At 41.4% G+C, this 27,660-nt stretch overlaps 1 protein-coding gene across 2 annotated transcripts in view; it reads left to right on the forward strand.

The window, feature by feature from the left end:
- The first annotated feature begins 1,229 nt into the window (after nt 1-1,229).
- The window catches only part of abca4b (ATP-binding cassette, sub-family A (ABC1), member 4b), a 177,857-nt gene continuing 151,426 nt past the window's right edge, over nt 1,230-27,660 (forward strand). The window contains exons 1-5 of one of the 2 annotated variants that reach the window (XM_069939095.1): nt 1,230-1,432; nt 8,066-8,159; nt 8,682-8,823; nt 13,480-13,619; nt 27,510-27,637. In XM_069939095.1, coding sequence (XP_069795196.1) covers nt 1,367-1,432; nt 8,066-8,159; nt 8,682-8,823; nt 13,480-13,619; nt 27,510-27,637 — 570 coding nt within the window. In that variant the 5' untranslated portion in view covers nt 1,230-1,366. Of the gene's footprint in view, nt 1,433-8,065; nt 8,160-8,681; nt 8,824-13,479; nt 13,620-27,509; nt 27,638-27,660 lie in introns of those variants that run through there. The other variant, XM_069939094.1, reaches the window with a different exon arrangement.

Genomic DNA, 27,660 nt, shown 5'->3' on the forward strand with positions numbered 1-27,660 from the left:
CACATGCCAAGACACGGGAAGAAAGTTTGTTTTTCCAAAGAGCCCATCTGGACATCCTCTACATAGGACAGCAATTAAAGCACATGAATTACAAGAAGAAATCAGTTAGCACAGAGCAATGGTAACATAATTTTATGAGTTTGACGTTTATTCAGGAGAAACTATGGGAAAGAAACTGCCTTTGAATTCGGTGGTGTGTGATCTCACACTCAGGAATCTTCTTCACAACAGGAGGAGGGTGAAAAGAGTATGGCTGAGGTGGGATGAGTCTGTTAATATGTTGCCTGCTTTCTCAAGGCAGCAAAAAGAATAGATGGATTCAATGGCAGCGAGAGTGTACGCATGATGGTCTGTTCACAACCCTCTCCAATTTCTTGTCAAGATCGAAGCAATTCCTGTCCCACACTGTGATCCACCCTGATAGGATATTTTTAAATGGTGCATTTTGTTGAAGTTGTTGAGGGCTACAGGACTCCTGGCAAATTTCCTAAGGCTTCAGACTTAAGATCATGTAAAGCTTAAGATCACATAACTGCACTGGATCACACTGGAAATTGAAAATTGATCAGGATTTGATTTTACCCTTTTATTCCAGATTTTCAAATTATTATTTCTGCAATGTGTGAAACTCATTTTTTTTGGAAACAGAAGGGAGGTCGATGTGTAAAGAGTGGGATTGAATGCTTCGAGTGCATGCCCTTAATCAGAACCAAGACACTCTCCTGTGGCACAGTTGGTGTAGCGGTTAGTGCAACGCCTTTACAGCATCAGCGACTGGGACTGTGGTTTGAGTCCCACACTGTCTGTAGGGAGTTTGTATTTTCTCCCCGTGTCCGTGTGGGTTTTCCCCAAGGGCTCCGGTTTCCTCCCACTGTTCAAAATACATACCGGAGGACTGTAGGTTAATTGGGTGTAAAAATTGGTCGGCATGGACTCTTGGACCAAAATGGCCTGTTACCGTGCTGTATGTCTAAATTAAAAAATTTAATTTAAAATTTAAATTTAGTTTGGGAGAAATGTACACTCCTGAGATATCATCTTGTCTCTTTCACTTGACGTGTTTCGATCAGACTGCTGCATACTTGCTTTTACTCAGGCATTGTTTTTAAATTATAACATTGTTTCTAAAATCAGCTCCACCCAGAGATTGGGGGACTATCCTGGCCTGGATGGTTCAGCTAATCACTGCCTTTCCAAATAGAGCTATTTGAAGAAGCTACGGAACTCTGACTCAGACATCATCGTCTCCTGAATTGCTGTTCCTTCCTGTTTTTAAAAATAATTCAATTGTCTCATGTTAAGGCATTGTTGTTTACCTTTTAGGATTACACATGCTAAATTGCTGTAGTGGGAGAGAGACGGAAGAATGAATTCCTCCAATCAAATCTCTCTCCTGCTGTGGAAGAACTGGACGCTCAGGAAGAGACAAAAGGTCAGTGAGTGAACACAGCTAACCGTTCGCATTCATTCCCACACTGCTGAACAGTAAAAAGGAAATAGGACAGAGAGACTATTAATATGGGATCAGATGCTATGTAAACATGTTCAGGGGCTGCGCAAGCAGATTTTCACCAAGGTCAATTCATCTTTTTTCACAATACCTTGTGCTCTCGGTGGATATGGGCTTCATTTCATGTCTACATAGGTAAGGCAGCTTGTGTACAGGAGGGTTTAATTCTGGAATTTCAGCACATGGGGCCTCCACTCCATTCTTTGGAGACAGACATCAGCCACCAGTGGTAGAATTTGGCATTCCTCTACTATCATTGCCAAGGTATCCACTGTCAGAGTACAAAGATCTCCCATTTGTCATTTTTTTAAACAGATACATTTCTTCAGGGAACCAGGATTTTGAATGCAAATATTTACACCATTCAACAAACCAAAGCAAATTCAACGAAGATCAAGATAAAATAAAGGTCAAAAGAGAGAAAAGATAAAACATAATTGGGAATTTAGACAGAGAATCAACCAATATCCCAGTAAACTAGTTACTTAATTTGATTTAATTTAATTTAGACATACAACATGATGACAGGCTATTTCGGCTGCCCAAATTAACCTACATCCCTGGTACGTTTTGTACGGTGGGAGGAAACGGAGCCCCCAAGGCACATCTCATGCAGACATGGGGAGAACGTGCCAACTCCTTATAGACAGCACAGGATTTAAACCCTGGTTTGATTGCTGGCGCTAACTGCTACAACAATCGTGCCACTCTAATTTGGATGAGTTTGAACGTGTGTTTAAGATTTAGTGATTAAGTTTTTAACCTCTCACCAGAGGTCCTGGACAGCAGATCCAGCATCCCAATTTCAAATCCCACTGACGAATTTAAGTTCAGGGACATAAAAAACATCTGAAAAATAATGTTAGTAATGGTAACTATGAATTACGAGATTCTCATAAAAACTTCTCTAGTTCATTAAGGTCCCAAGGGCTGGGAAATCTGCTGTCTTCCCTTGCTTAATTGATTCTGAACTGCAAGGTTCTGTTGATGGGCACCTTGCAAGAACCAAAGGAAATACTTTCCCCTCAGACCTGGTTTGCTGTGTTTTCAGCCTAATTGATTTTACTCTCAGTACTTCTCGAGCTGTCATCTACCAAAGGAATGAGATGTTTAGTTCAATCTACTTTCTTGAATCAACGTGATGGGCTCAGTTTTGTTACGGATGGTGTAGGTCACAGCTATCTTTAAATGAGTTTTAAAAGAGAGGTACAACTCCTTACTTAAGTCATCAACAAATAGAGAATTCATGAACATATCACGGTTAGAGTAGCGGTTAGCGCAACAATTTTACAGCGCAATGCTATTACTACACCAGCAGTCTGGTTTAAAATCTATCGCTGACTCTAAGGAGTTTGCACGTTCTCTCTGTGTCTGCATAGGCTTCCTCTGGGCGCTCCGATTTTCTCCCACCCTTCAAAAGTGTACAGGGGTTGAAGATTAAATGGGGCATAGGCTGGTGGGCTGGGAAGGCCTGCTACCAGCTATATGTCTAAGTTTAAAAAAATTGTTAACATGTTCTTGCCATTAATTGAGGCATAGGTGCAATTGAATAACAGTATCAAAGGCTTGAGGGAAAATGAAGAGAAAAGGAACACACCAACTATTGATTTAGTGGCTGCTCCAATGACCTATCTATTATTAAATTCAAATGGCTTGAACTTGGAAAGAAAAATGCTTTTTGGGGTAGCACGGTTAGAGTAGAAGTTATCACGAAACTATTACAGCGTCAGCAAGCCTGGGTTAGAATTTGGTGCTGTCCGTACGGAGTTCGTACTTTCTCCCTGTGTTTGCTTTGGAAATCTCCAGGGGCCCTGGTTTCCTCCCACGTTCCAGAGACGCACAGGGTTTGTAGGCTATTGGGTCACATGGTGATAATTAGGCACCTCAGGCTTGTGAGCCGGGAGAGCCTGCCACCGTGCTAGATCTCTCCATTAAAATGTATCCAGCATTGTAAGACCTTACTTTATGCCTATTGAGCTGAGGAGCAGAATTGATTCCTGATCCATTACACAGATATTGTCATTGAACAGCAAAGTTTTAAATTTCTATCTTCTAGTTGTTATATTAATCATATTTGATGGGGTTATCCTTCTAATTACATTGGATGCAGCTCCCAGTAATTATGAACAATCCCTTATCAGTTCTGAAATACACCTTCATAGCTAACTTGTACAGTGAAATGTTTTACGGTTGTGATTCTGTTCCAATATTTGGGAGGTATTCTGAGATCATCCCAACAGGAATTGTGCCTGATCCATTTCTAATGCAATCATTCTGCACACTGGCGTAAGTACACATCAGTGGCAGACAGTAGGATAACGATGGCGTAAATGTTATTGATATGATCATTACTGCCCCAGCTGTGGAAAAAAAAACTGGAGAATGAAAAGGCAATTCGGTTTGTGTAGCGGTTTGTGCCATGCTGTTACAGCGCCAGCGACTGGGGTTCCGATCTAACGTCTGTAAGGAGTTTGCATTTTCTCCCTGCGTCTGCATGGGTTTTCTCCAGGTCCTCCAGTTTCCACCCACCCTTCAAAACCTACAAGGATTGTGTTTCATCTTGTGAGCTCTTGTGGATGAGGGTAAAAGATCTTTACTTTAAAGTTGTTGTAAACAGCACCATGAGGCAGGCCATGAGGCTGCAAGTCTCCATTGCAGATTCTGCATACTGTGTGTCAGCTCCCTGCTGGCAGCCAAGTCTAATCAAACAGTAAGGCATTGCTAGTGGCCATGCAACCATGATCACTCTCATTACATCTCCCTTTCTTAAAGCAAAAGTAGCTGACTTTTAACTAACATGTTTTCTTTCTATAACTCTGCAACTTAACTTAGAGTAATATCATGAACTTACACTTTCATTGGTAAACTGTCGGAACTTTCGGTTGCAAAACTGGGGTCCATTGTCTGTGAAGATCTCGCTTGCCACACCATGTCTGGAGAATATGGCTTTCATATCAGTTATTACAGCATCTGAAGTGGTGGTGTTCAGTTTACATACCTCTGGATACAGGGAGTAATAGTCTGTGACGACCAGATAGTCCTTCCCTTGACATTCAGATAGGTCCTCACCTACCTTCTGGTAATGACAATATGGTGCTGGATGTGACTTTAGTGGTCTGCAGGATGGCTTGCTTGATATTTCTGGCACATTGTACAGTTTGACACTTCATTTGTTATATCATTTTTGATTCTTGACCAGTACATCACCTCTCGTGTTCTTTTCTTACACTTTTCAATTCTGATATGTCCTCCATGGATCCTTTTTAGCATCTCTTTTCTCAGACTCTTTGGGATAAAGATTTTGCTTCCTTTGTAGATGATGTCTTCAACCTCTGATAGTTCCACCCTGCAGTTCCAGTACTCTGAAACGTCAGGTGAGAAGTCCTGCTTCATGTTGGGCCATCCATCCAAGATATTTTTTCTCAGTTGTCTCAGTGTTTCATCTTTGTTTGTTTCTGACTTTATGAGCTCCATTTTTGCATCTGATATGGGCAGTGCACTTGTGATCATGTCCACGAAGATATTCACGTCTTCATCCATTTTGGTGTTTATGGGCTCTCTCGTGTCAACAGCTCTATACCACGTATCTGCTGTGTACATTAGCTTACCCGGAATGTACGCCACATTCAGTGTATAGCATTGCAGCCTAATCATCATTCTTTGTATTCTAGGTGGACATTCATTAAATGGCTTTGGAACAATGCAATCAAGGGCTTATTGTCAGTCTCTACACTGATTGCTTTTCCTGACACAAACTGATGAAAGGGTTCACAGGCGTATGTGATGCTGAGCAGCTCCTTTTCAATTTGAATGCATCGAATCTCCACGTTTGTCATTGAGCGTGATGCATATGCAATGGGTTGCCAGTCACCATATTTTTGCCAATGAACTGCACCGAGCCCACTATGTGATGCGTCTGATGATATCTTGATGGGTCTCGCTGGGTCGTAAAATCTCAGAACTGGTTCCTCTGTGAGCAGTTTCTTTAGTTCCCTCCATGACTTTTCATGTTCATGATTCCACTCCCATTCGATGTTCTTTTCTTTTAGTCTTCTCACTGGAGCCATCTTTTCTGAGAGGTTAGATATGAATTTACCCACATAGTTGACCATTCCATTAAACCTCTGTATGTCCTTTTTGCATCGTGGCCTGGGCATGTTCCCAATGGCAGACACCTTTCAGGGATCTGGTCTGATGCCCTCACTGCCAATAATATCTCCTACAAATGTTAGTTCTGTCACCCTAAGCTGGCATTTCTCTCTATTCAGCTTCAGGTTTGCTTTCCTTGTTGCTTCCGACACTGTCCTTAGTCTCTCATCATGCTCCTTTCTTGTGGTTTCCCCATACTATGATGTCATCCATTGAGATATCAACTCCGTCCAGGTGCTCATAAACCATATGGATAGTTTTTGTGATACACTTCAGGAGTTGAAGCAATTCTGAATGGTCACCTTAGGAATCTGTATCTGCCAAATGGATTATTGAACGTGCAGTCTTGAACTTCCTTCATTCAATTTTAACTTCCAAAATCCTGATGATGCATCTAACTTGCTGAAATACTTTGCATTTGCCAATTGTGACATGAAACTTAAAGTATTCTCTCTTTGTTCCTCTGTTTAGATCTCTTAGATCCAGGAAAATTCTAAACTTTCTGTTCTTTTTGTCCACAACAATGAATGAACTCACCCACTCCGTTGGCTCATTTATCTTCTGAATGGGATGTTCAGGCTTTCTATCCTGCCCAACTCTGCCTTTAGTTGCTTTTGAAGTGCAAATGGAACTTTTCTGCATGGATGTATTATCGGTGGAACATGTTTATCAACTCTGATCGTGTGTTCTCCTGGAAGGCAGTTTAGTCCCTGAAATAGGACATTGTACTCCTTCATAAGCTCATCAATGACTGTTTCTCCTTTGCTTTCCACAATGAGGACTCTTTTTACCAGGTTCATTTTCTCACAGACTGTTAAACCTAGTATGGCCTGTACATCCTTTGGTGCCATGATGAATGCTACCATATGCTCTTTGTCCTTGTGTTTCACTTTGACCAAGCATTCTCCTTGCACTGGTATATCGGTACCTGAATTCCTGTCACCTTCTCTTTTGTTCCATACATCTTTGACCTGGGTCTAATCTTCTTAAAACCAGTCTCTGATATTACATTAATTTGTGCTCCAGTATCCAATTTAACTGAAATGTATATGTCATTCACTTTTAATTTTAACATCCAGTCTCTGTTTTCTTTCTTGTTTTCAGTCACAACATCTACATAGAATTCCTCTATCGCCCTTTCATTTACTGCATGAACCTTGCTTTGTTGCACTTGGTTCCTACAGCAACGGGCATAATGGGTGCTTTTGTTGCACATATAGCATGTTTTACCATATGCTGGACACTTTTTTGGTAGGGGTTGTGTACTGCATCAACGACATAGCTTTTGATTGTCCCTTTCACTTGTGTTTGCTGGCCATGTCTCTCTTCCCCTTCTGGCACTCTTTCTGTTAAATGGTATATGTCCGTTCTTGCTCATTGCATCCACGTTGCAGCTAGTTTCACTGAGCAGCTCTTTTGCCTGCAATTTTACAGTTTCTTTATCCCTACAGAGTGCTATGGCTTTCTCCAGGTCTAGAATTTACTTTCTTTTATCTGCGAGTTGGTCATTCCACTAAATTCACACATTTTTCTTCTGTTTCTCAATTTAGTCGCATACTGATCAATACTTTCTTCCATTTTCTGTACACATGCAAAAAATCGTGCCTCTCAAACATCGCATTATGTTTAGGTATGCACTATGTCTCAAACTGTTCCATTATTTTGTTTCCAGTTTCATTTTGTCTCCTTCAGCAGCAAATGTGAAGTTATTATACACATCCAGGGCTTCATCACCCACGGCATGTAAGGAAACTGATGCTTTCACTTTATCACTTTTCTTGTTAGCTTTGACTGCCACTAAATACAATCCAAGAAGTTGTTTGAATCTGTTCCAATTTTTGGCCACATTATCTGTCAGCTGAAGTTTCACTGGTGGATGTAATCCTTCCATTTTTTACTGTGTAAGTTTCTCTTCACTGATTAGTTGCTGACTTTAGATTTGACCTTCTAATGTATTTCCTTCTAATTTCCTTCATCCCACTTCTGACACCATGTTTCATCTTGTATTCATATGTGTGAGTTCTCAGACAACACATGGATGAAGGAAAAGGTTCTTTACTTTAAAGTTGATGTAAACAGCACCATGAGGCATGGCATGAGGCTGCAAGTCCCCTGCTGGCAGCCAAGTCTAATCAAACAGTAAGGCATTGCTAGTTGCATTGCAACCATGATCACTAACTATCATTACTGGTGGCAGGCTAATTGGGCGTGATAGGACAGTAGGACTTGTGTGCCGACAGGGCTTGTTATCATGCTGTATGTCAAAATTTCAAAATTCCAGACTAAATTTGATAAAGGCTAAATTGGATTAAATTCAAAATAAGTTACTAAGCTTCATTTCAAATACTTATCTGTTGGGTTTCAATGCTACTCTTAACTGACAGCCAATTTCCAATCTTTAACCAGCTCCGCTCCCTGGTGGAACTTGTCTGGCCTCTCTCTCTTTTCCTGGTTCTAGTTTGCCTGCGGAAGTTGAATCCTCTCTACCAGCAGCATGAATGTGAGTAACAGCAAAGCATTTTGTACCTTGAGGCCTTAATTTGCTATCTCCGAATGACTGACGTGCACCTCGACTTGAAATTGCCTCCAACAAGTATACGAAGAGAAGATGCTCAGTAAAATGCTCAGTAAAATGTTTTAAATGGAATGTTGCTGGCCAGAGTCCCTGTCTGATTTTAGTCTGCATTATAACTGTGCACCATAAGTTCCCCCAATTCATCAATCTCCTTCCCCAAGTGGTACATATTTCAAGGACAGAGTCAACAACAATAGGGCTACATCATGGAGCAACTTTGCGGTGCTTTTGCTGAAGCTGAATAGTTGACTTGATTCCAAACCACTTTGAGTGACTGAAGTATTTGTACAATCGTGAGAAGCAGAGAAAAAAACAGGGCTCTTTTCTTTGGATACACGAGCTTTGTTTTTAAAAGAGAATTTAAACTAGTTTCTCAGAAAGAGTCATTAAATAAACTCAGAGGCAACAGTCTTTTGAAATGACTTATAATTTTTCCCCCTTGTTTAGGCCATTTTCCCAATAAAGCGATGCCCTCTGCAGGAACGTTGCCATGGTTACAGGGCATTTTCTGTAATCGGAACAACCCCTGCTTCCAATACCCTACCTATGGAGAATCTCCCGGAGTGGTTTCAAACTACAGAAATTCCATGTAAGTATAATTTAAGGACAATAATTACCACATTCATTTCAAACCCTCTAAAAGATAGGAACTGAATTCTGGAGGCTCTGAAATGTTGGAATGATGCATTTAACAACATGGGACTGTGCACCGATCAAATAATGGCTGGAAAATCAACAGTTCGTTCTCGGATAGAATGAACATTTTAACATCTTGTACCAAATTATCTGTAAATGTTGTTGATATTTTAAAATGTCCTTTCTTTCAATCCATTTCATTCACATTCTCAATCCCTGTTTTCAACTCTTAGCCCCTGATTGTGACATTGTGGGGTGCTATTAATTCCATGGCATGTAGGCGTGGTTAACCAAGTGGTTGGTGCAATGTTATTACAGTGTCAGTGACCCAGGTTCAAATTTGCTGCTAACTGTAAGGCCTTTGTATGTTCTCCCCATGACCTGCGTGGGTTTCCCCCACCCAGGTGCTCTGGTTTCCTCCCGCCCTCCAAAAACCTATAGGTGTGGCGCTATCAATTAGACCCGACAGACCAGAAGTCAAGATTAATATCACTATACAGGCATGTTTTACATGCTGTTGGCCCAATTCCAAGGCAGTACTGGGAGGAGATTGGGCGGGAACCCCTTTATTGGAAATCCTGACGGGAAAGAGTTAAAGTATCTGGGGTGGGCCAATCACGTGCAATGCATGCATTACAGTGCTCCACCACATTCATCCCTTCTTTTGAAACAAAGTCCAGTGGGGTGAAGTGTCAGTCCATTCAGAATCTATTTAGTGGTACAGTCTGTCTGGTGGTTTTGTCCATCAAACTGACCATCTATGGTGTAGCTGTAGGTTCCTGGGCAGTGATTCAGATGGCTGAACAGAATCAGTTGGGGCTGGATCAGTGGGGGGGGGGTGGTGGTGAGGGTGTGGGTTGGGGTTGGGATGGAGCAACTGGTGCCAATGGTGACTGTATCAACTGCTCTTAGTTTCCACAAGCTTACAGTCGGGAGTAAGATTTTTGAACAGGTCATGAGCAGTGTTGATGTCACTAATTGGCTGTGTTCGGGCAGACAGGCGGGTGGGTTTAAAAGTTGGTTATTACAGACAGTGAAGGAGGGGTGGGGCCCATCATATGTCATCAGAACATTTTTCATTTGGCATGGAAGTCCAGCCCCAGTATGACCAGTGCAGAGTTGTGGCATTACGAGCAATTTAAAATTCTTGTACTTGGTGCCAACCATGGTTAATGTTACTGTGCAGCTCCCTCAGATTTTGGTCGAATGGAATTTGGAGGCCACCGAGATTTTACACTGGACTGAGGTCACTGTGAAGGACCATTGCTATACCGTGCCTGCGTGTATAAAACTTTCGGTGCTTCCCATTTCAAACAAGCAGTTGTAATGTGGCCATTTATCTCGATGTCCATGGTGGACCTTGTTAATTGATGTGGGCTTCTCTGGTCCAGAACGATGGATGGCAGTGACAGTTCATTGTCTGACTCGTTGCTACTGTATTTGTGTGTCGGTGATCTCCAAGATATCTGCCCCAACGATGGCTGCACCCATGGTTTGCATGCAGTCGCTGTTGGAATTGAAGCCAGAAGTGGCATCAACCCCAGCTGTCACGCCCAGGTTCCCACGGTGCTGTTCTCTGCATTCGGAAATGAAGCCAGAAATGATATGGTCCAAGATGGTGACAGCTATTTCCTGCATGTGGTGCTGCAAGGGAAGGTCTGGACCTACATACCCTTGCGTAGTGTCCTTTTCTTCTGCAGCTGGAGCAGGTCGCGCTTCTGGCAGGGCAGTTCTTCTGCAGGTGCTTTGTCTGGCTGCAGTATTAGCACTTTGGGTGCTCAGCGATAGCGGCTGCTGTTTGTGACCCCGTATCCCAAGTTGGAGATGCCTGTGCTCCCAATGTGGCAGCTGTGTTGCTGGAGGGGTAAGCCTCCGTGTTCTGTTGGGCTGTCTCTGGTGCCTTGGCAAGATCGACCATGTCCTGCATTGTCCAATAAGCCTACTCTAGGATCCTTTGTCTGATATGATCAGACCAGAGACCGGCCACAAAGGCATCCCTGATCAGCTCCTCCTGGTAGATGGGTGCCGTAACATCATTGCAGCCGTAAGCTCGTCCCACTTTCTGCAAGGGCTGAATGTATTTGTCAATGGACTCACCAGATGCTTGTCGACAGCTGCCCAGGAAGTATCAGCAAGGATCATGTTCTTCAGGGCCAGGTACTGCTTTTGCAGGAGCCCCATAGTGACTGAGTAAATCTCACAGTCTCTAATCGTTCTGGAATATGCGGCGGCCGATTGTGCAAACAGCAAGTCTCTCTTATCGACTTCTTCCCGAATGTTGTGTCGCCTTATAAAGGCGTTCAGGCAGTGCAGCCACTGGTTGAATTTTAGGAAGGCCTCTAGATCCTTAGGATCAGTGTCCAGTTTCTCCACTCAAATTTTCCTTGACCATGGTATAGCCATTAAATTTTAGCGCTATCAATTAGATCTGACATCAGAAGTTGATAGGCTATAAATTTACAGGCATATCTTACATGCTCTTGGCCCGATTCCAAGGCAGTACTGAGAGAGGGGTATCGGGTGGTACCACCTTTATTAGGAATCTGAGTGGGGGGAAGTTACACTATCAGGGGTGGGCCAACCTGTACAAAGTTAATTGCGTGTCATGGATTTCATGGGCTGGAAGGGTCTAGTACCGGGCTGCATCATTAAAAAGGTTTACAAAAAATGATGATCATTCTGCCACAGAGTGGTACGTGATCCTGTGTGGTTGAGTTGGTCATTTTTCTCTGTGATGCTGCTGTTTCCTCCCTCATCCGAGGGTCATGGTTGGTTTGGTTGTTGTAAGTGACCCTTGATGTAAGAGCATGGTAGTAGAATTGGTGGGAGGGAGGGAGTGGGGGAGTTAAAGAGAAGGAGTGGATTAGGGAAAAGAAAGTGAGAGAAGAGAGCAGTGGAGTTAACACAATGCTATTACAGTGCCAGTGGCCCATGTTCGAATCAGAGCTGTCAGTAATGGGACAGATTATAGAAATAATTTTGGGAGATAAATTGGGGCAGGTGTTTTTTTAATGTAGGTCACATACAAACATTTCAAAACAGATCTTATTTAAAATACTGGAGCTCTGCTCAAGCCAGACAGGTTGACTCCAAGAGTCTTTGAAAAAGCTTTGGAGAGTGCCAAGAGACTTCACCAATGGATTGTTGTTTTGAAAAGCAACAGATGAAAGAACTCCGAGCAGTAGGTTCAGAGCCGCAGGCTGTCTGGGAGTGCTGTTTGGTGTTCTAAGAGGGTCATGTGATATTTTGCAAGCAGAGAGGGAGTCAATCAGGCTTTTCTCTGTGTGTAGAAAAAGAGAGAGAGAGAGAGAGAGAGAGAGATCAGTTTTCCAGTTTTACAGTCAGCACCAACATCTGGGACTAGAACAGGACAAGCTGGCAAGCTTGTGGAAAACCCCATTTTGAAGACTGGTTGTGCATGCTTAGTTCAGCCTGGTCAAAGCCCTTGTGGTTCATACAAGAGGAGAGGACTGGCTGCTTAATGTTTCACTTGAAATAAGGGAAACAAAAAGGAAGTCTGTGGTGACCTGAAAGAAAGAGGTTATCATCTGGAAAACTCTGATGGGCCAAGTTCCTTCGACAAGACACTGAAGTGGCTGATTCAAAGGAATCAGTTGTTTGTCCAGCGAACAACAAATTTCTCTCTGAAAACCGACAAGAACCTTCATGAGCGGTAACCATTTACCTTTCAAGCACCAAAGTCTGGTGAACTTCATAAATGTTAAATTCTATGCACAGGGTAAGAATTGTCTCCAACCAGTGAACTTGGAAGAATGAGAATTGGACTGTGAATCAAAGAACTTTTCTGAACTTACACACACATTACATACACATGCGCTTAGAATTAGAAGGGGGTTAAGTTAAGTTAAAGTGTGATTCTGTTTTCACATTTAAAGATAATTAAAAGCAACTTTTGGTAAGTAAACATTTGTCTTAGTGAATATTTATTGCTGCTGGGTTTTGGGGTCCTCTGGGCTCGTAACAGTAAGGAGTTTGTATGTTCTCCCCGTGTCTGTGTGGTTTCCTCTGGGGGTTCCAGTTTCCTCTCACACTTCAAAAGCATGCAGCGTTGTAAGTTAATTAACTAAATCTTTTAACATTTAAATATAGACATCCAGCACGGTAACAGGCCCTTCTGGCTCACGAGAACATGCTACCCAATTGATCTACAACCTCCGGTACGTTTTGAAGAGTGGGAGGTAACTGGAGCCCCTGGGGAAAACCCATCCAGACATGGGGAGATCGAACAAACTCCTGAAGAAATTGAAGTATCAGGCATGACCTTGTGGGCCAGAAGACCTGTTATGTCTAAATTTAATTTTTTTTTTAAAAAGATTAATGGAATTGTTCTGAAAGCCAAAGACTGAACGAGTTAAATGGTGTCCTTCTATATTGTTAGAAAATAAATATCCAAATCTCAATATTTTAAGGAGCTTGAACAGTTTGATCAGTAAACTCACTTTGCTAACATTGGCTCACTCTGAGTAGACTTTGGTGTTATTCATATTTCTGCTTGATGTTGCTAAAAGATAGAACTTCATTGTTTAGCGCCGACTGGATTTTGCGTGGAAAAGCTAACCTAGTTGTGTTCTTCTGGACTTCTTTCCAGACTTGCACGAGTATACGCAGATGCACAGGAACTGCTGTTTGAGAAGCCTGAGATTCGTAAGCTGGGCGTAATCTGGGATGATGTACGCTTTCTATCTGACTTCATGGACATGCTCAGAACAAACCCCAGGAAAATTGCAGGCAAGAAGACATGCATTTTATACAGACATAAATGTTGGTGAACTCACTCTGTCTCCGAGCAACCAGTGATAAAGTACTTCTGAAGTGTTCTCTGCCCAAGGGCTCAGATTGGCAATTTGGCCGATGGGCCTATTTTCAACCTGCATAACTTTATGGCTCTATTAAGCTATAGATTTAATTTGGGACATGTGACAATGCATGGGGTGGCACAGTTAACATAGTGGTCAGCACAACATTGTTACAATGCTGGAGATCATGCTTTGAATCCGGCGCTCTCTGTAAGGAGTTTGTACATTCTCCCTGTGGGTTTCCTCTAGATCTTCAGGTTTTCTTCCACTGTTCAAAATGTACCGAGGTTATAGGCTAATTGGGTGCAATTGGATGGCATGAGCTCGTGGGCTGAAAGGGCCTGTAACCATGATGTATGTCTAAATTTAAAATTTTACAACAAAGTCCATCAAAAGGTAGATAAAATGCATTGGCCAATTGTGCTAAAGGCCCAATATATTTTGTATTTGTACAGCTCCACAATGGACTTCACTTCTGAAATTTGATTCTATTGGAGTGAATGGAACAGAATTTTGGAAGCAAATTTTACCATGTTTTGCATTCAACTGGCATAAGTGGCAAAGAAATAGTTTGTGCCCCAATATGTTTATAGTGGGATGGTGAGTTTGTGATCGAGCAGTAATATTGATCTTCCCTAAAGTTGATGCAATGGGATGTAAACATGTTTCTTGTGGCCTCAGATTAACACCTTAATTGGAAATGCTCCTCTGCATTATAAGCACTTCCTGTGCCACCCTGCATTATTAGCCAGGATTAACTGCTGAATGCAGAGCCTTGAAACCACTTTCTTTTTTTAATTAAAAAATTTTTTTTCACACTATGAACCATATTAATCAAAATACACACAAACAATTTCCTCTTGAATATACTCAGTGTCATTTTCTCCCCTTTTTCCCCCCTCCCTTCCCTCCCTCCTTCCCACCCCCCTCCAAACCCATTAAACGTTCAAAATATACAATACAATAAACCCATTAACCAATGTCATCACACAATGAAAATAAACAAGAAAATTGTGTCATCTACTTTTACACACTGGGTCAGTTCATTTCGTCTTCTTCTCATTCTGTCATTTTTAAGGGGTGGAGGTCTGCGGTAGGCCCTCTCTGTTGTGTTCCATGTACGGTTCCCAAATTTGTTCAAATAATGTGACTTTATTTTTTAAATTATATGTTATTTTTTTCCAATGGAATACATTTATTCATTTCCATGTACCATTGCTGTGCTCTCAGGCTCTCTTCTGATTTCCAGGTTAACATTATACATTTTGTTTTGCTACAGCTAAGGCTACCATAATAAATCTTTTTTGCGCTTCATCTAGTTTGAGGCCTAATTCTTTACTTCTTATATTACTTAGAAGAAAGATCTCTGGATTTTTTGGTATGTCGCTTTTTGATGCGTGCAGTTATCGAGGCATACTGCACGGGACCAGTCCCTTTTGAAACGACTCGTTAACCAAGTTGTCCATCTATGCTAGTTCCATTTTCCTGTATTTGGTCTCTCACCTTCCCTCTCAGCCTCTCACTTTTGCTCTTACTCTCACTCTCCCTTTCCTGCCCAAGTGCCTGTCCAAATGTCTTTTCAGTGCCCCCTTTTGCCATGTTCTCTGGCAGCTTGTTCCATACACCCACCACCTTCTCTGTGTAAAACTTACTTCTTTCACCACTCATTTTAAACCAATGTTCTCAAATTCAAGTTTATTATCATCTGACTTTATACATTCAACCAGACATATTAGCGATCCAGGACCATGGTGCATACACATCCTCTCACAAAATGCACATCGCACAATAATCACCTACATACATAAAGGTATAATAAACACAACCTGCTCGGCTACAGGATATTGTTCATTAATCTCACAGCCTGTAGAAATAAACTATTTCCCAGCCTAGCAGTCATGATTTTGATGGTCCTGTACCCAGGGCCAGAGCCAGACTACTTGCACCTCTCCAAAAAAAAATGCCAACTTCGATTTTCAAAATCAGATGTTTTGTAGAAAAAAATGAAAAGCACAAAACTTGAAACTGCTAAATTTATTTAAAATCGCAAGAATAAATGATACATCAATCTTTGATCATCTTTCTCAAATACATAAGAAAATATTTTGGCACACAAATAATGTTGAACTAAAGGGCACTCAGTAGAATGTAAACCTCTGCCAAGGGCAACAGAACATTAAAACTTTTTACTTCACACACCTTTAAGTCCATATACCTTCCAGTGTCCAATTTTGTTCCACAAGAATGATGCAGTATGAAAATGCCAACTAGACGTTGTTGTCCCTTAGCCCCTCTAGCTTTAGAACCTCTGGCAATAGCCCTTCAAGATACTCATGAGGTTCAAGGGATTGTCAGAAACGGTGTAACTCGTAAGGTTTCTTTGAATGCAGATGGCCTATTAGTTTATATTTCAGATCTGAAAAGATCTACCCCAGCTATGTTATCTGTGTTTCTCAATTCAGCTCTTTCTCTGGATAAATTAAACCTTTATAAAACTTTTCTCATTAATGTACAGGTCCCTATCTACACTCAAGTTCCATTAAAGATTGTCAGAGATAATTTCACATACTTTGGGGTTAAAATTACTAAATGATTTAAAGATTTATATAAACTCAATTTTTCTCCTGTATTCAAGTGTGTGATTGTCTTTTTTCTAGATGGTCTCCTTTATCATTATCACCCCCTCCATAAATCTTCGTCCGCGAAGCCAAGCCAAAGAATAGGTTGTAATAGTGTATTTAAAATGAGAATATATCCTAAGTTTTTACATCTATTTCAAATAATTCCAGTTTTCATCTCAAAGTCTTTTTTTATATATAATATTAATTCAAAAGTTTCTTACTTTATTTGGAAGAATGAAAATTCTAGAATTAGTAAATTTCATTTACAAAAATTTGAAAAAAAAAACCAGAGGTATGGTCCTACCTAATTTTAGATTTTATTACTGGGCCTGTTAATATTTGTTATCTAACTTTTTGGATTTTTTTTCTGATAAATTGGATCGTCCATTATGGACAGATTTAAAATTGAAATCTATATAATAATATTCAGTGACCTCTTTATTGGGTACCTCTCTTCCATTTCATTTTTACAAGATCAATAAGGATATAACTAATCAAACATTATATTGCGAATGTGTTTCCAATTTAGGAATTTTTTTACATTTAAAAATCTTTGTTTTATCTAGTGATATCTTACATAATTTTTTTCCGACCATCAATAGTTGATCAATCCTTCACTATATTGGAAAATCAAAGATTTTGCAAATTTATTTAAGGATTGTTGTTTAATGTCTTTTGAACAGCTGACAAGTAAATATGACTTACCAAATATTCATTTTTTAAAGATATTTACAGATTAGAAATTTCTTAAATTCCATATTACCGGACTTTCCATTTATATATCCTCTGGATCTAGTTGATAATATTTTTTTAATTGAATCCTTCTCAGAAAGGATGAACTGGAATTATATTTGATAGATCATCATTGAAATTATGTCCAGTACTTCATGATAAGATGAAAAAGGCCTGGGAATTTAAAAACATAGAAACATAGAAGATAGGAGCAGGAGTAGGTCATTCGACCCTTCGAGCCTGCTCCGCCATTCAACGAGATCATGGCTGATCTTAAAGTTCAGTACCCCGTCCCCGCCTTCTCTCCGTAACCTTTAATACCCTTATACTGAGGAAATAGATCTAATTCCCTCTTAAATATATTCAATGAACCTGCCTCTACTGCCCTCTGTGGCAATAAATTCCACAGATTCACCACCCTCTGGGTCAAGAAATTCCTCCTCATCTCGGTCCTAAATGGTTTGCCTATTATCCTCAAACCATGGCCCCGGGTTCTGGATATTCCCATCACTGGAAACATCCCATCTGCATCCATTCTGTCCAGTCCTGCCAGAATTTTATAGGTCTCTATGAGATCCCCTCTCAATCTTCTAAACTCCAGCAAGTACAATCCCAATTTGCGCAATCTTTCCTCATAAGTCATTCCTGCCATTCCAGGTATCAGCCTGCTGAATCGCCTCTGCACTTCCTCCATTGCAAGAACATTCTTCCTTAGATAAGGTGACCAAAACTGCACACAATACTCCAGGTGGGGTCTCACCAAGGCCCTGTACAGCTGCAGTAAGGTATCCTTGTTCCTATACTCAAACCCTCTTGATATGAAGGCCAACATACCATTTGCCTTTTTAACTGCCTGCTGTACCTGCATGCTCGCCTTCAGAGACTGGTGTACAAGTACCCCTAGGTCTCTCTGCACTTCCCCGTCTCTTAATCTATTGCCATTCAAATAGTAATCTGCCCTCCGGTTTGTATTATCAAAGTGGATAACCTCACATTTATCCACATTGTAGTGCATTTGCCATGTATCTGCCCAATCCCTCAATTTATCCAAATCACACTGGAGCTTCCTGACCCCCTCTTCCGTGCACACAACCCCTCCTAGCTTAGTGTCATCTGCAAATTTGGAGATATTACATCCAATCCCCTCATCCAGATCATTAATGTAAATTGTGAACAGCTGGGGTCCCAGTACAGATCCCTGTGGCACCCCACTGGTCACCGCCTGCCACTCAGAAAACGAGCCATTTATCCCAACTCTCTGTCTTCTACCTGCCAGCCAGTTCTCAATCCACATCAATACTTTGCCCCCAATCCCATGAGCCTTGATTTTGGAAGCCAGTTGTTTATGCGGGACCTTATCGAAGGGCTTTTGGAAGTCCAGGTACACCACATCCACTGGCTCTCCCCCATCTATTTTACCTGTCACCATATCAAAGAATTCCAATAGATTTGTCAAGCACGATTTACCTTTTGTAAATCCATGTTGACTCCGTCCGATCCCTTCTCTGCTAGTCATATGCTCTGCTATTACATCCTTAATAATGGATTCCATCATTTTGCCCACTACTGATGTAAGGCTCACCGGCCTATAATTCCCCGCTTTTTCTCTACCCCCCTTTTTAAATAGTGTGGTAACATTAGCTACCCTCCAATCCATGGGTACTGATCCTGAGTCTATCGAGTTCTGGAAAATAATTCTTAAAGCATCTGCTATCTGAATGGCCACTTCCTTAAGTACCCTAGGATGTACCTTGGGATTTATCTGCCTTCAATCCCATCAATTTCCCCAAGACCATGTCCTTAGAGATACTGATTTCTTTCAGTTCCTCCCTTGCATTAGTCTCTATGTTTCCCAACATCCTTGGGAGGTTATTTGTATCCTCTCTTGTAAAAACAGAACTAAAGTAAGAATTTAATTGGTCTGCCATTTCCTTATTCCCCATTATATATTCCCCTGATTCCGACTGCAAAGGGCCTACTCTGGATTTCACCAAGACCCTTATCAGAGGATCTATGGGACAAGATTTTTAAATTGGTAAATACATCTTCAATATGTGCCCGACATTCATTAATCCAGTTCAAATTAGTGCATCGTGTTCACATATCCAAAGATAAGCTGGCTTGTATCTTTTCTAATATTAACTCTACTTGTTACAGCTACAAATCTGACTGCTACATTGACACGTATGTTCTGGTCTGGTCCATCCTTAGAAATCCATTGGAAATAAATTTTTAACATCTTTTTAACTGTATATCAGATGGAGCTACAACCCAATCCAATAAATGCTCTTTTTGGGGTCATTGAACCAGACATAGTGAATTTTTCTGTATCTTCTCTACATTGTTGGCTAGAAGAGCCATCTTATTCAAATGAAAAAACACTAGGCCTCCAACAGTGTTTCAATGGTTCTCTCCTGTTTAAGTTTGGAAAAAATTAGATGTCGTGTATTTGATTCATTGGTGGAATTTGAAGATACATGGCAACCTTTTATGTCTTATTTTAATTTGTGATTAGATGTACTCACTCTTCTAGATGAATTATAGTCTTAGCTTTGTTTTTTGATATGTAACCCTCAGGATAAGCTGCTGCTCAGATGTTCTTTTGGTTAGTTTTCTTTTTTTTAAATAGAACACACACACACACACACACACACACACACATAAATTTAAGAAAATGAAAAAAAGAAAGAAAATGCCCTTTGGCCCATCAATTTTGCTCTGACTTTCCTATAACCATTTTTACAAATTTATGCTATTCCCTTTTTTATTTTTCCACATTTTGTATCATTCCCCCCCAAATTCTACAACTCACACTAAAGTAGTGGCCAATTATCTACCTGCCCACATCTTTGAAATTCGAGAGGAAATTAAAGCATCCAGAGGAAGTGCACATGGTCCCAGGGAGAATGTGCAATCTGCACGCGGACAGTGCAAGAGTTCAGGGCAGAAGCCAGATCACTAGAGCTGTGAGACAGCATCATTTATAGCAATAATAAAGTTGAATGCATGTCTCTTTAAGAACTACCTGGAAGGATAGTATCTACAAATTACACAATATCCCAAAGTGGCTCTGAATTCAGCCAAATCTTAAAATTTTGTGAAGATGGATTACAGTGTATTCTCACGACCTGTGAGAACTTGCAATACACATTGATAGAGGACCCAGAGAAAAATGTAACTATATACTTTCAACATGGCTTTACATACAGAAATTCAAGAATGCTTTCTTTTAGTCTGCCTTTTGAAGTTCTCATGTTTTGTGGAACTTTAACAACTAAGATTAAAAAAATTATTGACAAAAAATAGCATGGAGTAATTGCTGAGTTGATTTCTTTTAAGAATTTATTTATTTTTATTTCTCATCTATCAGTATTGATAGTTATTCTGCTATTAGAAACCAGCTAGTACCTGTCCTCAGCTATCTTTAACCCTGGACCATCCTGGTCTCAAATCTGCTTGGTTCCTGTTCTCATGAATTATGATTCTCTAAAAAGGAGCTTGTCATGGACCAACCAGGTTTTCTTGATGAAGTGTTAATAAATTGCTCAAACCATTGTTAGAATTATGGAAAGAATAAATCTCACTTATCGAACAGCTGAATACACATTTAGGCTTACATAAGACTCCCCTTGGCAGTTGGCCTACAGTCGCACACCAGAGCTCTGGACACTGACTCCGAACCCTCCCCTCAGCCTACTACTGCACACGCAAACCAGACTCAGGCGTGCATGTGCAGTAGGCAGAAGGGACAGGGTAGTGTTTGGAGTCGGGACTTGAGCGTCAGGAGCTCCAATGTAGGCCAAGGGGAGGGCTCAGAGTTGGGAGCTCCCGGCTCCAGTGACTGGAGCTCACGATGCCTGACTCCGAACACTCGCCTAGGCCTACCTAAGTTCCAGGGCACAATTTACTCTCTTCAACAGCGCCCCTCTGATGTCTGCGCCATAGGCAGCTGCCTAGTTAGCCTAATGCTAGCACTGACCCTGCCTGTTCCTCTTTCTTGATGGTAGTGGGTCAAAGGTGCTGTGTGCCAGGTGGAAAGGGTCCTCTTAAGATTGTTTGAGCTCTATTTAGCAAACACTCCTGCTAAATGTCAATAGAGGAAAGGGAGACCCCAGTGATATTCTCAGTTGTTTCGATGGCCCTCTGTATTGACTTCTGGTCTGATGCTTTACAGCTGCCATACCACACAGTGATGCAGCCAGGTAGGACACTCTCAATTGTACTCCTGTAAAAGGTTGCCACGATGAGACCGGTAGGCCTTGCCTTCCTCAACCTCCTTAGGAAGTGTAGGTACTGCTGCATCTTTCTGACCAGTGAAGAAGTGTGAATCCAGGGTGGGTCATCCTTCATATGGTCTTTACTCTCTCTGCGACGGTACCATTGTTGTTATGGAGAGTGGTCGACTTTTGCCCTCCTGAAGCCCACCACAATCTTCTTTTATCCTGTCCACATTGAGACTCGAGTGGTTGTTCTCTCACCCCATTTTATGAGCCTCCCAACCCCCTCTCTGTAATCTGACTCGTCACTGTTGATATTTCCGTCCTGTGCCCTTCTTCAGGAAGGGCTCAGGCCAAAAACTTTGACTGCCTTTTATTTCCGATCAAATCTTGTATTTCTTCAGCACTTTTATATATTTCACACTCTCGATTTCAAAGTGACTCCGAATTTAGGAAAATCTTAAAATTTGGTGAAGCTGGATGACAGTGTTTTTTCTAGTTACGGGAGGCTAACGGGCAACCTGATATTATAGTATAAAATTATGAGATTCATTGATGGAGTTGGTCATCAGAATTATTTTCCAAAAGTACTAGAGGGCAAAGTTTTAGGCGGGAAGAAAAAAGTTTAAAGACGAACTTTTTTTGCACGGAGGCTTGAAGGTATTGCCAGGGGAGATAGTAGAAGCAGATGCAACAATGATATTTAAGAGACATTTAGACATCAGATAAGAGTTAGAGGGATATGGACCACATACAGGCATATGGGAACAGTTTAAAATGGCATCACGGTCAACTGTAGTACCTGTTCTTGTGTTGTATTTTTCTGTTCTTATTTTAAAATGTATATATGTAAAATTCTAGGTTAAAAAATTGCTCAGTGTACAAGGTTGAGGAGATCAGTAGACTTGAATGTTCTGTGAAATGAAATGTTAGAATGCCATGTTGTTAGCTGTTAAGCCCACAGTCAATCTAAATATTGGCACACCATCATTTCTGGCTTCCCAATCACCTTTGCATTCAGTCAGTAGCTGCCTACCTTCATCCGCCAAAGTGTCAAGCTCTGGAATCCCCTCCAAGTTTCCCTTTCTCTCTCCTCTCTGCCGTTCCATCATGAGCTGATCCATGCTCCCATTCAGCCTCATTCATCTGCCAACTCCCTGTAACCTTTGGTAACCTGACTATTCAGATACCCATCAATCTTCACCTTAAATTCACCCAATGACAGCCTCCACAGCCGCCCGTGGTAGCAAATTCCAGAGGTTCACCACTCTCTGGCTCAAGAAATTCCTTTACATATCTGTTTTAAATGGGCCCCTTTCAATCCTGAATTAATCCCCTCTTGTCTTAGACTCCCCATCATAGGAAACAACTTTGCCGCATCTATTCTGTCCATGCCTTTCAATATTCAAAATGCTTCTATGAGGTCCAACCCTCAATATTCAGAACTCCAAGGAGTACAGTCCAAGAGCTGTCAAACATTTCTCATATGCTAATCTCTTCATTTCAGGAATCATAAAACAGAATACTACAGCACAGTACAGGTCCTTCGGCCTTTGATATTGCACTGACCCATATATTCCTTTAAAAAAAATACCCTCCTTACCCTGTAACCCTCAATCTTTCTTTAATCCAGATTTCAGATTTATTGTTAGGGTACATACCTGACATCACATACAACCCTGAGATTCCTTTGTCCTGCAGGCATGGCAGAATTACCACAAATTGGTAGTGCAAAAAATAAACTGTACATAGCATAAATGTAAACAAAGAACTGTAAGCAGATAATGAATGTAAACAAACTGTGCAATACAAAGAGAACAAAAGGAAATCAATAAAGTGCACAAGTAAGTGTCCTTAAATCAGTTTCTGACTGAGTTTGTCCTTGAGGGGTCTGGTGGTGGAGGGGTAGCAGCTGTTCCTGAACCTGGTGGTGTGAGGCTTGTAGTATCTATACCTCTTTCCTGATAGCAGCAGTGAGAACAGAGCTTGTGCTGGGTGGTGTGGGTCTTTGATGATTGCTGCTGCTCTCCGACGGCCACATTCCCTGTAGATGTACTCAGTGTTGGGGAGGGTTTTGCCTGTGATGTCCTGGACTGTGTCCACTACCTTTTGGAGGGCTTTACACTCAGGGGTATTTGTGTTTCCATACCAGACCATGATGCAGCCGGTCAGCACATTCGCCACCACACCTCTGTAGAAATTTGCCAGGGTTTCTCGTATCACATCAAACCTCTGCAAACTTCTGAAGAAGAAGAGGCGCTGACGTGCTTTCTTCATGATGCCATTGGTGTGTTGGGCCTAGGAAAGATCTTCCGAATACTTAAAATTGCTCACCCTCTCCACTTCTGATTCCCCAGTGATCACTGGATTGTATACATCTGGCTGTCCACTTCTGCCTGTTTAAAAGTCTCTTACATGCCCCTAATGTTTCAGTCTCCACCACCATCCTTGGTAAGGTGTTCGCTATTCCTGCCCTGGGAAAAAGATGCTGGCTGTTCACACTATCTATGCATTTCATAATCTTGTAGACCACTATTAAGACTCCTCTCATCCTTCTACGCTCCAAAAAGAAAAGTGCCAGCTCAGTTAACCTTGCCTCATAATTTAATTTCCAATCCTGGCAACATCCTAGTAAATCTCTGCACCCTCTCCATGGCTTCCACATCCTTCCTACAATGAGGTGACCAGAACTGAACACAATACACTAAGTGGGGTCTCAGCAGAGATTTGTAGAGTTGCAACATGGCCTCTCAGCTCCTGAACTCAACCCCCTATTAATGAAGCCCAACATCCTATAGGCCTTCTTAACTATCCTATCAACCTGTGCGGCGACCTTGAGGGATGTAAGGATTTGGACCCTAAGGTCAGTCTATACTCAGCCTTCGGAGTTTATCCTTCCAAAATGCATCACCTTACGTTTATCCGGATTGATCTCCATCTGTTACTTTTCCACCCATCTCTGCATCCTATCTATGTCCTTTTGTAACCTACAACAACCTTCAGCTCTATTCTCAGCTCCTCCAACCTTCTGCTTCTTCATCTAGGTCATTTATAAAAATCACAAAGAGCAGGGTACCCAGAACAGATGCTTGCGGAACTCCACTAGTCATTGACTTCCATGGCAGAATACTTCCCTTCCACTACTACGCTGCCAATTTTAAAATCCAAACTATCAAAGTTTCATAGTTCTCATGCCTCCTGACATTCTGAACAAGCCTCTTATGCAGGACCTTCTCAAATGGCTTGCTGGAATCCATATAGACCACATCTACTGAACTACCCTTATCAATTTCCTTTGTTACCTTGTGAATCTTCTCTGAACCCTCCCCAATGCCAGCACATCCTTTCTTAAATGAGCCCAGAACTGTACCCCATACTCCAAGTGAGGCCTCTCCAATGGCTTATAAAGCCTCAATATCGCGTCCCTGCTCTTGTATCCTATTCCTCTAGATATAAACATCGATATTGCATTCGCCTTCTTCCCCACTGACTCAACCTGGAGGTTAACCTTTCAGGAATCCTGCACAAGGTCCTTTGCACCTCTGAATTTTGTATTTTCTCCCCATCCAAATACTAGTTGGCTCATTTATTCCTTCCACCAAAGTACAGTTTCCAACTTTGGATTTCATTTGCCACTTCTTTGCTCTTTCTCCTAATCTATCTACGTCTCTGCAGCCTCTCCATTTCCTCTTCAATACCTGCCCCTCTACCTATCTTTGTATCATCTGCAAACTTAACCATTAAACCATTCTGCCATTTTGTTCTTAAAGCAATCAAGAAAAGAGATCAATTGTGAATAGACCACAGCAACATCAATAATCTGGTGAGAGAAAAAGTATGTTGTAATTGTGAGAAAAGACTGAAGATTAAAGATGTAAATTTCAATAAATAATTTTGTTTATGGAAGGTGCATTGTCACCAATCCTCACTATTTGTGGTCTGTCAGTCAGGAAGTCAAGGATCCAATCGCAGACAAGGTGCCGATACATATGTTTTCGAGATTGGGGGTGAGTTCCTTGGAACTGTATTGTTGAAGGTAGAGCTGTTGTCAATAAGTAGGAGTCTTAGGTGAGTATCCTTGTTATCCAGCTGTTCCAGGGTAGAGGGCAGGGCCAGAGAGATGGATGTGTTGCGACAGTTGGCAAGTTGATTGTGGATTGAGGTTGTCTAGCTGGCTGGAGTTAATGTCCAGCATGACCAATTTTTCAATGGTTGTTAGACCTGTTGGCACCTTATCTTGGGATAATAGTGACATCTTGACACAGACAGGAACTTCAGATTCTATCAGGGAAAGGCTAAAAATGTCCATGAATACTCCTGCTAACTGGTTTGTACAGGTCCTCAGGTCACAACCAAGGACTCTACTAAGACCTGTTGCTCTCTTGGGATCATTTTCAGGAAAGCCAATCTGATGTCTGGCCATGGATACAGATGTATGTGAGACTGTTAAGAAGAACTGATGCTTGGGTGCCTGCCTACATTTTTTTCATACCACGAAGAAGGGCTCAAACCAGAAACATTTGTCATGTATCTTTATCTCTATAAAGTACACTGTTTAACCTGCTGAGTTTCTCCTACTTTGTGTTTTTACCCCAGTTTAAGTATTGCCAGCTTGTATGATGAGGTAAAACTTTGGTGTCCAGGGTTGGTAGATGCCTGATAAGTCAATTTTCCAGTTGCTTGAGATTGAGTGTTTCTTAATTGGTGAACTAACACTTAGGTGCACCAATTTTAAACCTGTATTTTTTACCTATTTATTTTCTGTGATTTTTTTGCTGGTTGCTTGAATTCCAGATCAGAGGGGTTTTATTGTATATTCTTTATATTTTTGCCTACTCAATGCCCAAAAGGGGAAGAAGTTCAAGAGAGATGTGCAGGGCAAATATCATGCATAGAGCTTGGTAGGTTCCTTGACCTGGCTGTCAATGTGGAAGCAGATACAAAATTGCAGTGTATTTGCATGTTATAGTCGAATTTTGTACACCAATTATTAGGGTAAAATATAGGGGGTCAACTTACACATGTACTACTTTTGAATGCATTAAGGACCTGTGCAGTTCACGGCATTGAGAGCTTGGATGGACGGACAGCCAGAGCCTGGGGGAAAGACAGCATTCGGGGTTTCGGCAGCTGTGGTGGGTGGGCGGAGCCAAAAATGGGGGGGGGGTCAACCTTTACGCGTGATATATGGAAAATGCGCAATTTTTGGGTCAAAAATCAAGGGTCGACTTTTACACGGTATCGAATATTGCACGGGTATAGACGGTAGGATTTTAGAACTTTCTAGATAGACACATGAACATGATGGGGTTTGAGGTATATCTATTAGATGCAGGCATCTTATTTGGATGCCAATGTTCTGTCCAGTTATGTAGGGTGAAGGGCCTGTTCCTGTGCTGTGCAGTTTGGTGTTCTTGTCCTATGTTCATATATGTAGTGGGCAGAAATGTTTGAATCTAAATGGTCTCTATCCACAATATGAATGAAATCCATTTGCCCACTTTGCTTTTATTTCGCATTTTGATGGGTCAATACAAGGGGCAAGTTGAGAGGACTAAAAGAGCAGGGCAATTGAGCTCAACTTCCCAAATGGCCATTGTTGAAGAATTGTGTTTGATGCTGGGCACCACACATATGGAAGGATGTTGCAGCCTTGGGGAAGGCTCAGAGGAGATCAACAAGGATGAGGGTGTTTGGTTATGTAGTCAGACAAGAGAAAATATGAATTTTCTTATTAAGAGCAGAGAATTTTCAGGTTTATTGCAGACATTCCAACTCGTGATAATGTTTGATGAATAACCAAAAGGCTTGACAGCAAATTAAAAAGTGAAAACTGCCCTAATAGGTTGAGAGGGCTGCTGGTTAGAAAGTTTCTGAAGTTAGCAATTTAGATTTTTACATTTTAAATTTAACTTTAGACATACAGCATTTTATCAGGCCCTTCTGGCCCATGAACCTATTACACTCAATTAACCTCAAACCACGAACATTTTGTAGGGTGGGCAGAAACCAGAGTACCCAAAGGAAACCCACGCACATGTGAGGAGGACGTACATACTCCTTACAGACAGTGCTGAATTAGAACTCGGGTCGCTATCGCTGTAAAGACATTGCACTAACTTGTTCGTCTGACCGTGCTGCAATCTTACATTCTGACCAACTGAACAAAGTCAGAAGCAAAGTTGAAGGTCCAAGAAAACTTTAATTTTTGCTGTTTTGTTACGGTTGTAAATATTTCTGTTTTCTTTGAAGGGGTAGGCATTCGAATCAAAGATATTCTGAAGGATGATGAAATGCTGACATCATTTCTGCTCAAAGAAATTCAACTCACGGATTCTGTTGTTCATCAGTTGATCAATGCTCAAGTGCGACCTGAACAGGTGAGTGCTATGAGGTGGGCCCT

The sequence above is a fragment of the Narcine bancroftii genome, chromosome 5 (assembly GCF_036971445.1).
Source record: "Narcine bancroftii isolate sNarBan1 chromosome 5, sNarBan1.hap1, whole genome shotgun sequence".
NCBI classification, from domain to species: domain Eukaryota; kingdom Metazoa; phylum Chordata; class Chondrichthyes; order Torpediniformes; family Narcinidae; genus Narcine; species Narcine bancroftii.